The 11,091-nt window shown below is 36.7% G+C and overlaps 1 protein-coding gene across 1 annotated transcript; it reads left to right on the plus strand.

Moving 5' to 3' along the window:
- The first annotated feature begins 437 nt into the window (after positions 1–437).
- Positions 438–2,133, plus strand: LOC149240619 (mitochondrial outer membrane protein porin of 36 kDa-like). The gene is made up of 4 exons (XM_089373767.1): positions 438–602; positions 795–881; positions 1,048–1,256; positions 1,458–2,133. The coding sequence occupies exons 1-4, from the start codon at positions 453–455 to the stop codon at positions 1,762–1,764; spliced, it is 753 nt and encodes a 250-aa protein (XP_089229893.1). The 5' UTR covers positions 438–452; the 3' UTR covers positions 1,765–2,133.
- The last annotated feature ends 8,958 nt before the right edge of the window (positions 2,134–11,091 follow it).

The following is an 11,091-nucleotide window of genomic DNA, read 5'->3' on the forward strand; positions in this document are numbered from 1 at the left end:
TGTATTTGAAATTTGCTCTGTAAACTATGGTGAAAATTTAGAGGTTTGAGAAAAAATTGACAATGGCAAATGTTTTTTGGTAGCATCAAAGAAGATTAAACAAATTTTAGATTTTGTAATTAGACTGCCTTTGCAGATGTTAGACGTTCATTTTGTAAATCCTAAACGTGGTTTCTATAGGCTATGATGAAAAGTGAAATGCTTTTGTAAAGGTTGTAAAAATGGTAGATTGATCTCGACAATAAAGTATTTTGGTAAAATTGCCCCATAGTCATAATAGGTGATCAGTATTGTGAAATAATAGGGTAGATTCGGGGCAGTATATTTTGTCAGGACTTTCTAGTGGGCTATGCTTGAAATTTATCTGATGCTTTAATGCTTTCATAAATTTACAAGGGCAGATGTAAGGTTTTCAGGTGTTCAATATTTGTGCCTTGTTCAACTTTGTTTTCATGCTTAAATTACCTAACCTTATTGTACATGATCAACAGGCATTTACATCGACTGGTGTAAAGAAAGGGGAACTGTTTTCTGGAGATCTCAACACACAGTACAAATATCAAAATGCAATCGTGGATGTGAAAATTGATACGAATTCTAACGTGAGGAACCTATTTACACAATTGATGGAGACTTTTAAAATTCAAGAATTCTATTTTTTCTTTGGTTTTTGCAAATGCTTTTTTCTGGTACCATTATTTTTTGTAAAGGGAAGATTTCATTGCCTGCCTAAAAATTGGATTGGATGTTGTGTTTATCTACTGGGAGATCCTAATCACAGTGTTCCTCAACAGATCTTAACAACAATCACTCTTGATCAACCCATTCCACATGCAAAGACTATTTTCAGCTTCAAAATACCAGATCAGAAGTCCGGCAAGGTCATTCCCTTTCCCAGAGATCAGAGATTTTCTTTTGTTAATTAATAAACAGTAGATTGCCTTCGAATTTTTAATAAACAATTGCATGCTAGGAAGAACATGTTTCACGGAATCTTTTGATCAATATGACTGTATTAGTTACTTTTTAAGTTGGTTTGCACTTCAGGTGGACTTGCAGTACTTTCATGATCATGTGGGATTGAGCTCAAGCATTGGTTTGACACCTACTCCCATTGTTGAGGTCTCTGGTGCACTTGGTAATGATGAAATTTCAGTTGGTGATGAGATGGCCTTTGACACTGCATCAGGCACATTTTTAAAGTACAATGCAGGCATTGGTCTTTCAAAGCCTGAGTACACTGCAGCTGTGATACTGTATGTTTTCGAGTTGCATATGTGCTAATTTGTTACATTTGAGATTTGTTTGACAATAATGCCAACTTTTTTACAATAGCTGCATTTACATGGATTTTTAGTTCATAAGACGTTGCATCTCAGTACTTTTAGGAGGTGGATTTTCAGCTCTGTATTACAAGAAAACAAACTCATTTATTCAAATGCATCTTTTGTTTCTAGGGCTGATAAGGGGGACACTGTGAAGGCCTCATATACACATATAGTGAATCCTATTTCAAAGACTGCAGTTGCGGCTGAATTCACCCACAAGTTTTCGACAAATGAGAACACTTATACAGTTGGGAGTTCTCATGCTATTGATCATCTTACCACAATGAAATCACGACTTGACAATCGTGGGAAACTTGGTGCACTTATCCAACACGAGTGGAGGCCTAAATCACTAGTAACAATTTCTGGAGAATTTGACACCAAGGCTCTTGATAAGAGTGCCAAAATTGGTTTGTCATTGGCATTAAAGCCTTGAGATAATCTAGTCAGAAATTTAAGTTTAGCCTGTTTTGATTCTTCTTGGATGTGATCTAATATTTTTTTTTGAAGTAATCTGAAGGCAGAATGCAGGCATTGACTATTTCTCAAATTCTGAAGAGATTTAAACCTGCTGCCATGCATTCTGTAACTGGGCAACTAGTCGGTTGAATAATTTATTCATGGAAGCTTGTGGCAATAATAGTGTTTCTCTTCAAATGTTACTGTTGATCTCCCATGGAAACCGTTAGCATGAGTGATATTCCCTATTGTTTGTTAATTTTCCCTGCCCTCAAGCAACATGTTGAGATCCATTATATATGGTATCATTTTAAAAATGCAAATCAGGGAAAAGTTATTCTTTCAAGGTATTTGCTAGTAAGTATTTGGTACGTTTCATGAGTTAAGCAGTTTTCTTGCTACAAAATGTTGGGTCAAAAGCAGAATGATTGTTCCTATTTGTGCTGTCGGTTCTTTTTCATGGAAATGGTAATACTTGTTGACGGTCTTTTATCTAGTATTTACACCTTTTTCAAATTGCCATAATTTTGCTATTCCAGCATAAGCTTTGTTTACTAGTTTCTTTCAATTGCAAGTAACCATGTTACAAGAATAAAATGAAATATAATGAAAGAGGCTAGTTCAGTCAGTTGTTGCTGAAGGTTTTGGCCAGTTCTCTGCTAACAGATGCACAGTTGAATTCCTTGGGTTGAGCACTCTAGTTTACACTCATGGGTTTAGTTAGTATTAGGGATGCCATTTATGGATGTGCAGAAGCATCTCTTGGGTTTCCTTGCGATATTTTCTTTTGAAAAAAAGAAAAGAAAATAAAATGTATGACACAAACAAACATTTGCCTTGATACCTTTGTTCATTTTGAATAGGGAATAAGAAGTTGATTGTGAGGATGAGAGGGATTTGGATTGTTGAATTTTGCACGACAGGTATATTCCAATTAAACTTGGTAGTGGTAGAGCATCTTAGTGTTCAATGCGTGAAACTTGCATTCTTATTGATGGAAAGTCCCTTGGCCATGAGGTTAACATGCTCTCCTTAATAACTTTCCCTCATTTTCAATAAGGATAAAATGTTGATTGCGAGGATGATAAAGATTTGGATTGTTGATTTTTCCTCCATTTTTAAGAGGTACGATATAAATAAGCTTGGTAGGAGTAGAGCACGTATATAGAATGGTGGAGCATAATTCATCGAAGTTTCCGTAAAAATGCCACTGTTATGCTCCACCATTATATAAGCTTTGATATATTTTTTCTTTCTTTTGTATTAAACAATAGGTATATTATAAACTATTCTTCACAATACTTCAGTTACTGCAAATGAGAAACGAGAAAGGAAAGTGGGTTGTGAGATTATCAATAATTTAAGTTGTAAAATTGTGAGTATTGTACGAGGGGAATCTTGAGATAAAAAATTATTCTTAAAACAAAAAATGTTTTAATAAAATCAATTTTAAAAATCATGTTTTTGGATGGAAATAAGGAAATTATTATTTTTAGTTGTATTATTAGCTTATCTTTTTATAGTTTTACTCCATATGTAAAATGTAGGCTTGGATATGGAATTAATTCTTGCATCCAACACTTATTCTACATATGTTTCCAAATTTTCTTGATATGGGTACACATGTTTTCATGTAGTTTCAATTTTTCCCAATATGGGTCTATTTAAAAGTATGCACTTGTTTTTGTTTTTTTTTATTATTATTATTTTTTTAAAATTAAATAATAAATTCATAATTTTTTTTTTATTATTTTTCACTATTATAATATTATTTACCTTAAAAAAACCATTATAAATCTCAAATTTTTTTGATGACAAAGCTTCATTTTTGCTAGTATATTTTAAACTAATTAAACACTTGCACATAAATTAATTGAAAATTTCATTGGCCCTCCTAGTCCGGGGTACTATGCCCTCTAGATTTATTTTCCATTGGAATGTAGATATGTCTCCCTTTTGGGATAGCCTTTTTCTGTTGTATATGCCAAAGGGTGGATAATGGAGCATATATAGTTGGGAGATATTTTTGTTACTTTTGGCTTGTTGCATATGCATAAGGAGTATATATAGTTGAGAGATATTTTTGTTACTTTTGGCTTGTTGCATACACATGCCTTTGCATAATTTACGTGGTAGTTGACATAGCGCTTGTCCTTGTGGGCATTGAGGATCCACATTTTGTAATATATATTTTATGGACTCTAAAGTTTTAATCAATATTATACTTTTAATATCAATAACTAGCTACATTCAATGGATATTGATTCTCTGTACTTGTTAATTTGAGCTTCAATACAAATACACCTATTTTATATTTATGGTGAATGTTGTATTTGTTAAGTTGGGTTGGAAGAATAACAATCATTCATCCCAATTATAACATCGGAGATAAACACAATTGACTAGTATTAAACACTTATATAATGATTCGTACATTTAAGGGTAAGGAATATGTGGATGATTTGAATTGTATATAAATACATGATGTAGACATGTTTTGAAAAAAAAATCGATCACTAATGTTTCTATTACTGTAGGAATTTACAAGGTAACTTCCTTAGACAGAACACCAAAGGACACTGCTCACAAACAAATCACAGATCAATACACCAGTATTGTTGACGTAGTTAAAGCCCTCAAAGAGGGAGCCAACGCGGCCACTTCAGGCGATTTATTAATAAAAGAATGAAAATTTATATAAGCTTTTCTCATGAACGGTTACCCTACAAATGACCCTACATATCGTGACCGTTGGATTGTAAGTTACGAAAGTACATAGTACAAAAACACACTTTACCTAACTCTACATTAGACAAAGTTATACTTAACTATTTCCTATGTGTCGGAATATCCTAACATCCCCCCTCAAGAACAACTTGGGATAGGATTGAAGGATGTACACATATGACACAATAGGAGAAGGAAGGAGGCATTAGAGCCTATCCCCCCTTAGTGACAACTTCCTGAACTCCAACCGTAAATCGAAGTTTAGTAAACTTCGCCTCTGTGAAAGCCTTTATAAAGATGTCTACAACTTGATCATCTGTTGAACAATATTGCACTTCAAGAACATGGTTGTGAATGAACTTTCTGATGAAGTGCATGTGAAGTTCAACGTGTTTGTTGCGCTGATGTTGGACTGGATATTTGCATAGTTAAATGACATTTTGATTATCACACCAAAGTGTAGTCGGATGCTGCTGCTGAAAGCTAAACTTTGACAGGATCTGACGAAGCCACAGGGTTTCCTTACTAGCTTTTACGGCACCACAATACTATGCTTCGTTGAAGAAAGAGAAATGACACTTTGTTTCTTGCAAGCCCATGTATAGGTCCTGAACCAAGAGTGAACACATAACCTACAGTAGACTTCCGATCATCAGGGTCACCAGCCCAATCAGAATAAGTGAAACCAACCAATAGAGGAGATGCTTCTGCACTATAATGAATCTCAAACTGAACTGTACCTCGAACATAACGAAGTATTCTTTTCGCTGCTTCCCAATGAATTTCATGTGGGTTTTGCATAAACTGAGCAATAAGGCCAACAACAAAGGAAAGGTCAGGACGAGTATGGGTCAGATACAAAAGTTTTCCTACAAGTTGATGGTATAAGGTAGCATCAACTTCAGGGGAAGTACAAATGACTGAAAGTTTGGCTCCACACTGAAAGGGAGAAGGGGCTAGCTTATAGTCTTCCACGTGAAAATTGCGTAGAAGATAACATGCATACTTGGACTTGGTAAGGGAAATACCTTTCTTGGATTGCAAGACTTGAAGACCAAGAAAATAATGCAAGTGTCCTAAGTCTGTCATTTCAAACTTCTTTTTAAGGCTGGACTTCACATGGTTTATAAGGTTGGGATCACTACCAGTAAGGATAAGGTCATCAACATAAAGAACAAGAATGATAAGAGACTTGCCCACTTTCTTGGTGTAGACAGTGTTGTGAGTATGGCACCTAGAAAATCTAGTTTCTAAAAGAAAGCTATCCATTTTGGCATACCAAACCCGAGGGGCTTGCTTGAGACCATAAAGGGATTTCTTAAGCCAACATACAAGGCTGGAGTCTGTTTGTATAAAGCCAGTGGGTTGTTCCATATAGATTTCTTCATGCAAGTCCCCATGCAAAAAGACAGATTTAACATCCATCTGATGGACTTCCCATTTGAAAGAGGCAGCAAGGGAAAGAGCAAGGCGGATAGAGTTCATTTGGCAACAGGGGAGAAGGTTTCAGTATAGTCAAAACCTTCAACTTGTGAAAAACCCTTAGCAACAAGACGAGCTTTATGTTTATCAAATTTTCCATCTGGTCCATGGTTCTGTAAACCCATTTGCATCTAACAAGTTTTCGTCCCTTTGGAAGGGGAACAAGATCCCATGTATCATTTGCCAATAATGAACGATATTCTTCATTCATAGCTGCGTCCCAATCTGGATGGCCTGAAGCTTCTGCAAAGATGTCAGGATCATAATTAGCTGAAGCTTGAGCTAGTAAAGAAGAGGCTCTATCGAACTGAGAACGTGTACGTCACTGATCTATAGGATCTGTTAGGGTCCAACCCTAACCCCCTTATTTATGTAATAGGGTCAAGTCATAGTTATAGTTAGTTAAAGAGTCAATAAAGCCCATATTAATAATTGTAAGTGGTTGACCCACATTTAAAGAAGGGACCACAATTAGTTGCAAATGGGCCATAGTATTAGATAGATGGTATTAATAAGAACCATGGTATTGACCCATCGTATTGCATGTACGAATCTTATATAAATGATAGAGACTCCTCTCGAGGAACATCGTCTCTTATTTTGTAATTGAGCTCAGCTCTATTGGAGGTTGCCCCCTCGAAGAGACAAGTGAACATTGTTTTCCTTTCTGAATAATAAAATACACGCTGTTATTTCTTATTGTTCTGTGTTCTGGGTATATTTCTTCACATATTTGGTATTCTGGTATATTCTCGCAGGTCAAGAGCATAACAAGTGGTATCAGAGCACTTTTCAGGGCTGGTGGGATCTCTATTTTTAGTAGATTTTTTTTTTGCTAGAGATGTGTTCCGGCGTCTTTAAACCACGGGATCTGTCGTTGAGCGCATAAACTGCGGATTTAGGGAGGCATGCATGCAAGAAATACAAGAGGTGGTCACACTTGTTGGACTCCCTTGTAACCCCTGTGGGTACACCTTCGAGTAGTAGCGCATTAGACAGAACCACGCATGGACTGTCTTCCAAGTACTCTCTAGATATATTAGAAGCCCCTAGGCTCTCTTGAAACATCGCCATAGATAAACCGTCGACCGTCTTGCTGCTACAGTGCACTGAGAACACTCGGGGAGATTACTCGCGCGTACGATGTTGGAAATAATACTGGGGGGGTGAATCAATATGAGCAAATCAATAACTTTTTCATTTCCATAATCAGATTCATATACACTACTTCAGTTAAGGGAACTCGCATGTACACGCAATTGTGTTTAGAGCAATTAGCGTATATCCAACAAGCTTATGATTAAGTTAATTCATCATATATTGATCTTTAATCAGTGCATCAGAACCATATAAACAGTAACTAGTTGCAGTAAAAACATAACAGGTCATCACACACATGAACACTAAGATATAAGGTGGAAACCCAATGTGGGTGAAAACCACCTGCTGCAATTGTCTTTGTCTTCTTTTTAATAATAAGAGAATTCTATTTACAATTTTTGTACTGGTGCAATCTTATATTAGTACGCAGGCTTCTACCTGCAGAAGGCTACAACCTTCTCTCGTTCTCCAGCTTCTAATGGAAGGGAGTTACAACCCCCTAGCTCTTGTACTAGCTGATATGTTTACTAGTATGTAGGTGCCGGCCTACAGAAGGCTACAACCTTCTCTTTTCTTCCAAGGACCACGTTTCATAAATTTTTAGACTAGATCTATCAACAACATCATTCAATCATCAAATATATCTGCATCAACCAATCTCCTTTTGAACCAACTGCAACCGATTCAATCAATCACTTTGATCATTCAGAATGCTATCACCATAATACAGTAACCAGAACCCACGCAGTTACCCAAAACACTGCAACAACAAACAGAAGCAACTAAACATATTTTATAAGGTATACGCTACTTCCATGTGTCGAACCTGCGTGCATACGCGCTTTCCTCAAAGCGAACTAGCGTATAGATCTGCAAATCAAATTTATGATGTATATGCTGTTTTGATGTGCAAAACTAGCGTGTATACGCTCCTTTTTTGAAGTGAACCTGCGTACAGATCTGTAAAAGGTGATTTAAACATAACAACAGTTCCAGACTTCAATCATACCTAGATCATCATATTTACCAAATACAACATGTGCTTGTTATTCAGAGACATGATCAAACCACATAAAGATAATTCACATCAAGCCTTAAGATCCTAATACATCATTAAATCTTATCCTTCATCAAGCGCTAAGGTACTTCGTTCAGATCAAGCACGACACCATTAGCCAATAACCTGCATATTAGGTCTCACACTATATCAGTTATTCGATACTTACACACCATGGCCTAATGATCTTCTCCTCCTTTTATATTTTTAGGCCTTTCTCAATACCATGGACCAAAACCATTTAGGACCAATACATTGGACCAAATACCTGGGGTCAATACCTCGGACCCGATACCTTGGACCAATACCATGGATCAAAATACCATGGACCACATACTTCGGACCAAACATTTAGTTTTCCAAGGTATATGTGCTTTTCCTTTTGTGAAAGTGTGTGTACGTATACGCGACTTGTATACAGTGAACCCGCGTGTATACGTGACTTGGTCAATGGTGAACCTGCGTATACCTCTCTTTCTTCATTTTGTGTAGTCTGATCTGTAGCTCTGTGCTGTTAACTTGTAGTACTGTGATCTGTCATCTGAGTGAGTTTCTTTCTGAATTGATTCCTTGAAGCTGCCTTGCATTTCATCACTTGTAACTACTCCTATCATGCATTCTGTCACATCTTATATCTCTTCTGTAGATTCATCTAGTTACCATATACAAGAGAGTTGTTCTGCTACAAGTGGGTTGCCATCAAGTACAACACATACATCATAATGCCAACAATCTCCCCCTTTGGACTTGATGGCAACAACCACAACAACCACACCAAGTCACTCTCCCCCTTTGACATCAAGGGCAAAGGGTCATGCTCCCCCTAAGTGCATGCTGAATTCTTTGATATGCTGAAGTGCTGATTGAGCTCCCATGAGCGAGTCCATGCTCCCCCTGAGCATAAGCAAGGTCTGCAAAAAGATGTTCTAAAAGAAGAACATGACTCTATACATACATCACAAATGACCTTCCTATCACCAATGATTCATACATGCATCCATACCAAATTTGACTCATCCACCCAACCAAGTGGGGATATATCAATTGTTTATACAAGTCAATTACATCATTCATCCCATGCATAGTGGGGTTACAAATTAGGTCTTTTCATGACCGCTACATTAAAAGATATACATGACATATATAATAGAGACCAAATGTCTTAAACAAGACCATGATAGTCATCAACAAGTATCATTAGCAACATTAGTCAACAACATCCAGACCTGTAACCTGCAATACCATTCTCATGACCAACCAACAATCATAGCAAGATGTATAATTTAGCCACATAAGCATCATCACCAAGGACTTCAAAGCATTATTCGAAGCATATGCTCTCCCTGAACTTGTTCCATCTGCTCACTGTCAGATCTGATCATGCATATATCAGCAAGACGTATCAAGGCATCATCATCAATCAGATATACATCAAGTTAACTTGTGAGGATCAAAAGAACTTATAAATAACATCTTATGAGTACCAACACATTTCCACACATCATCAACAGATTGTGACCATCATTAAACAGAGCAAATAATTGTCTGAACCATATCAGACCCTTTTTCTTGAGTCTGTCCCACTGCTTTTCTTCAAACCAACATATACGTGACTGTGTCCACAGAAACTCGCGTATGTATACGACTACACTTCAAGAAACTCACATATAACAACCTTTCCCTGAAAAATAAGATTTAACAGTAGGATGCTGTAGAAACTACTCCCAACTTTTGTTTGAGATATTCAAATGTCTTTCTGGGCAGTGGTTTAGTGAATATATCAGCAACCTGTTCTTCGGAGGAAACATACTCCAATTTGACCTTTTGTTCAAGCACTTGTTCACGTAGGAAATGATATTTGATGGTATGTGCTTGGTCTTGGAGTGAATTATTGGATTTTTTGAAATATTGATGGCACTTGTATTATCACATAGAATGGAGATGGGTGGAGTACATGTGATCTGAATATCTTGCAAGGTTTGCATCATCCAAAGTAATTGTGTGCACCAAGATGCAGCGGCGATGTATTCTGCTTCAGCGGTAAATAATGCAATTGAACTTTGTTTCTCGCTGAACCAAGACACCAACTTGGAACCCATATAGAATGCACCCTCATTAGTGTTTTTTCTGTCATCAACACTTCCTGTCCAATCTGTATATGTATATGCATGACGTGTAAGATTTGTATCTCTAGGATACCATAAGCCAAAGTTCTGTGTTCCTTGAAGATATTTGAAAATTCTTTTGACTGCTTGAAGATGTGATTCCTTTGGATTTGCTTGGAATCTTCCAACTATTCCCACTGCATGCACGATGTCCGGTCGGGTACCTGTTAGATAAAGAAGACTGCCAATCATGGATCTGTAAGTTGGTTGATGTACCACTGCTGATTCATCATTTGAGCTGAGACTACATCCTGTTACCATTGGAGTACATACTGGTTTAGAATCTTCCATGCCATACTTTTTCAGGATCTGTTTGAGATATTTGGTTTGTGAGAGAAAAATACCATCTTTATTTTGCTGCACTTGTAGACCAAGAAAGTAGGTAAGCTCACCAAGCAAGGAAATTTCAAATTCTTGCTGCATTACTGAAGCAAAATTCTAACTCATGGATTCTTCATTGCTACCAAAAATGATATCATCAACATACACAACAGTTATTAGCAATTTATCAGTGTCCATCTTTGTATAAAGATTGCTATTTGCTGACCCCTTTGAAAAACCCTGTTAGTGGAGATATTTGTTAAGATGGTAATACCATGCCCTTGGAGCCTGTTTTAGACCATAAAGAGCTTTCCTGAGTTTGCATACAAGTTTTGCATCATTTTCAAGAATGAATCCCTCTGGTTGTTCAATATAGACTTCTTCTTCTAAGTTTCCATTAAGAAAGGCAGATTTTACATCCATTTGGTATACTTTGAATTTATAAAAACTT

This window comes from Pinus tabuliformis, chromosome 8 (genome assembly GCF_031772625.1).
Source record: "Pinus tabuliformis cultivar Carrire ecotype Pingquan chromosome 8, CPIR1, whole genome shotgun sequence".
Taxonomy (NCBI): domain Eukaryota; kingdom Viridiplantae; phylum Streptophyta; class Pinopsida; order Pinales; family Pinaceae; genus Pinus; species Pinus tabuliformis.

Bases quoted from the DNA above. Each gene is read 5' to 3' on its own strand.
- LOC149240619 (XM_089373767.1), top strand. From the start codon at position 453: ATGCTTAAATTACCTAACCTTATTGTACATGATCAACAGGCATTTACA. The intron at 603-794 runs GTGAGGAACCTA...GTTCCTCAACAG, and splicing joins AAATTGATACGAATTCTAAC to ATCTTAACAACAATCACTCT. The intron at 882-1,047 runs GTCATTCCCTTT...TTTGCACTTCAG, and splicing joins CAGATCAGAAGTCCGGCAAG to GTGGACTTGCAGTACTTTCA.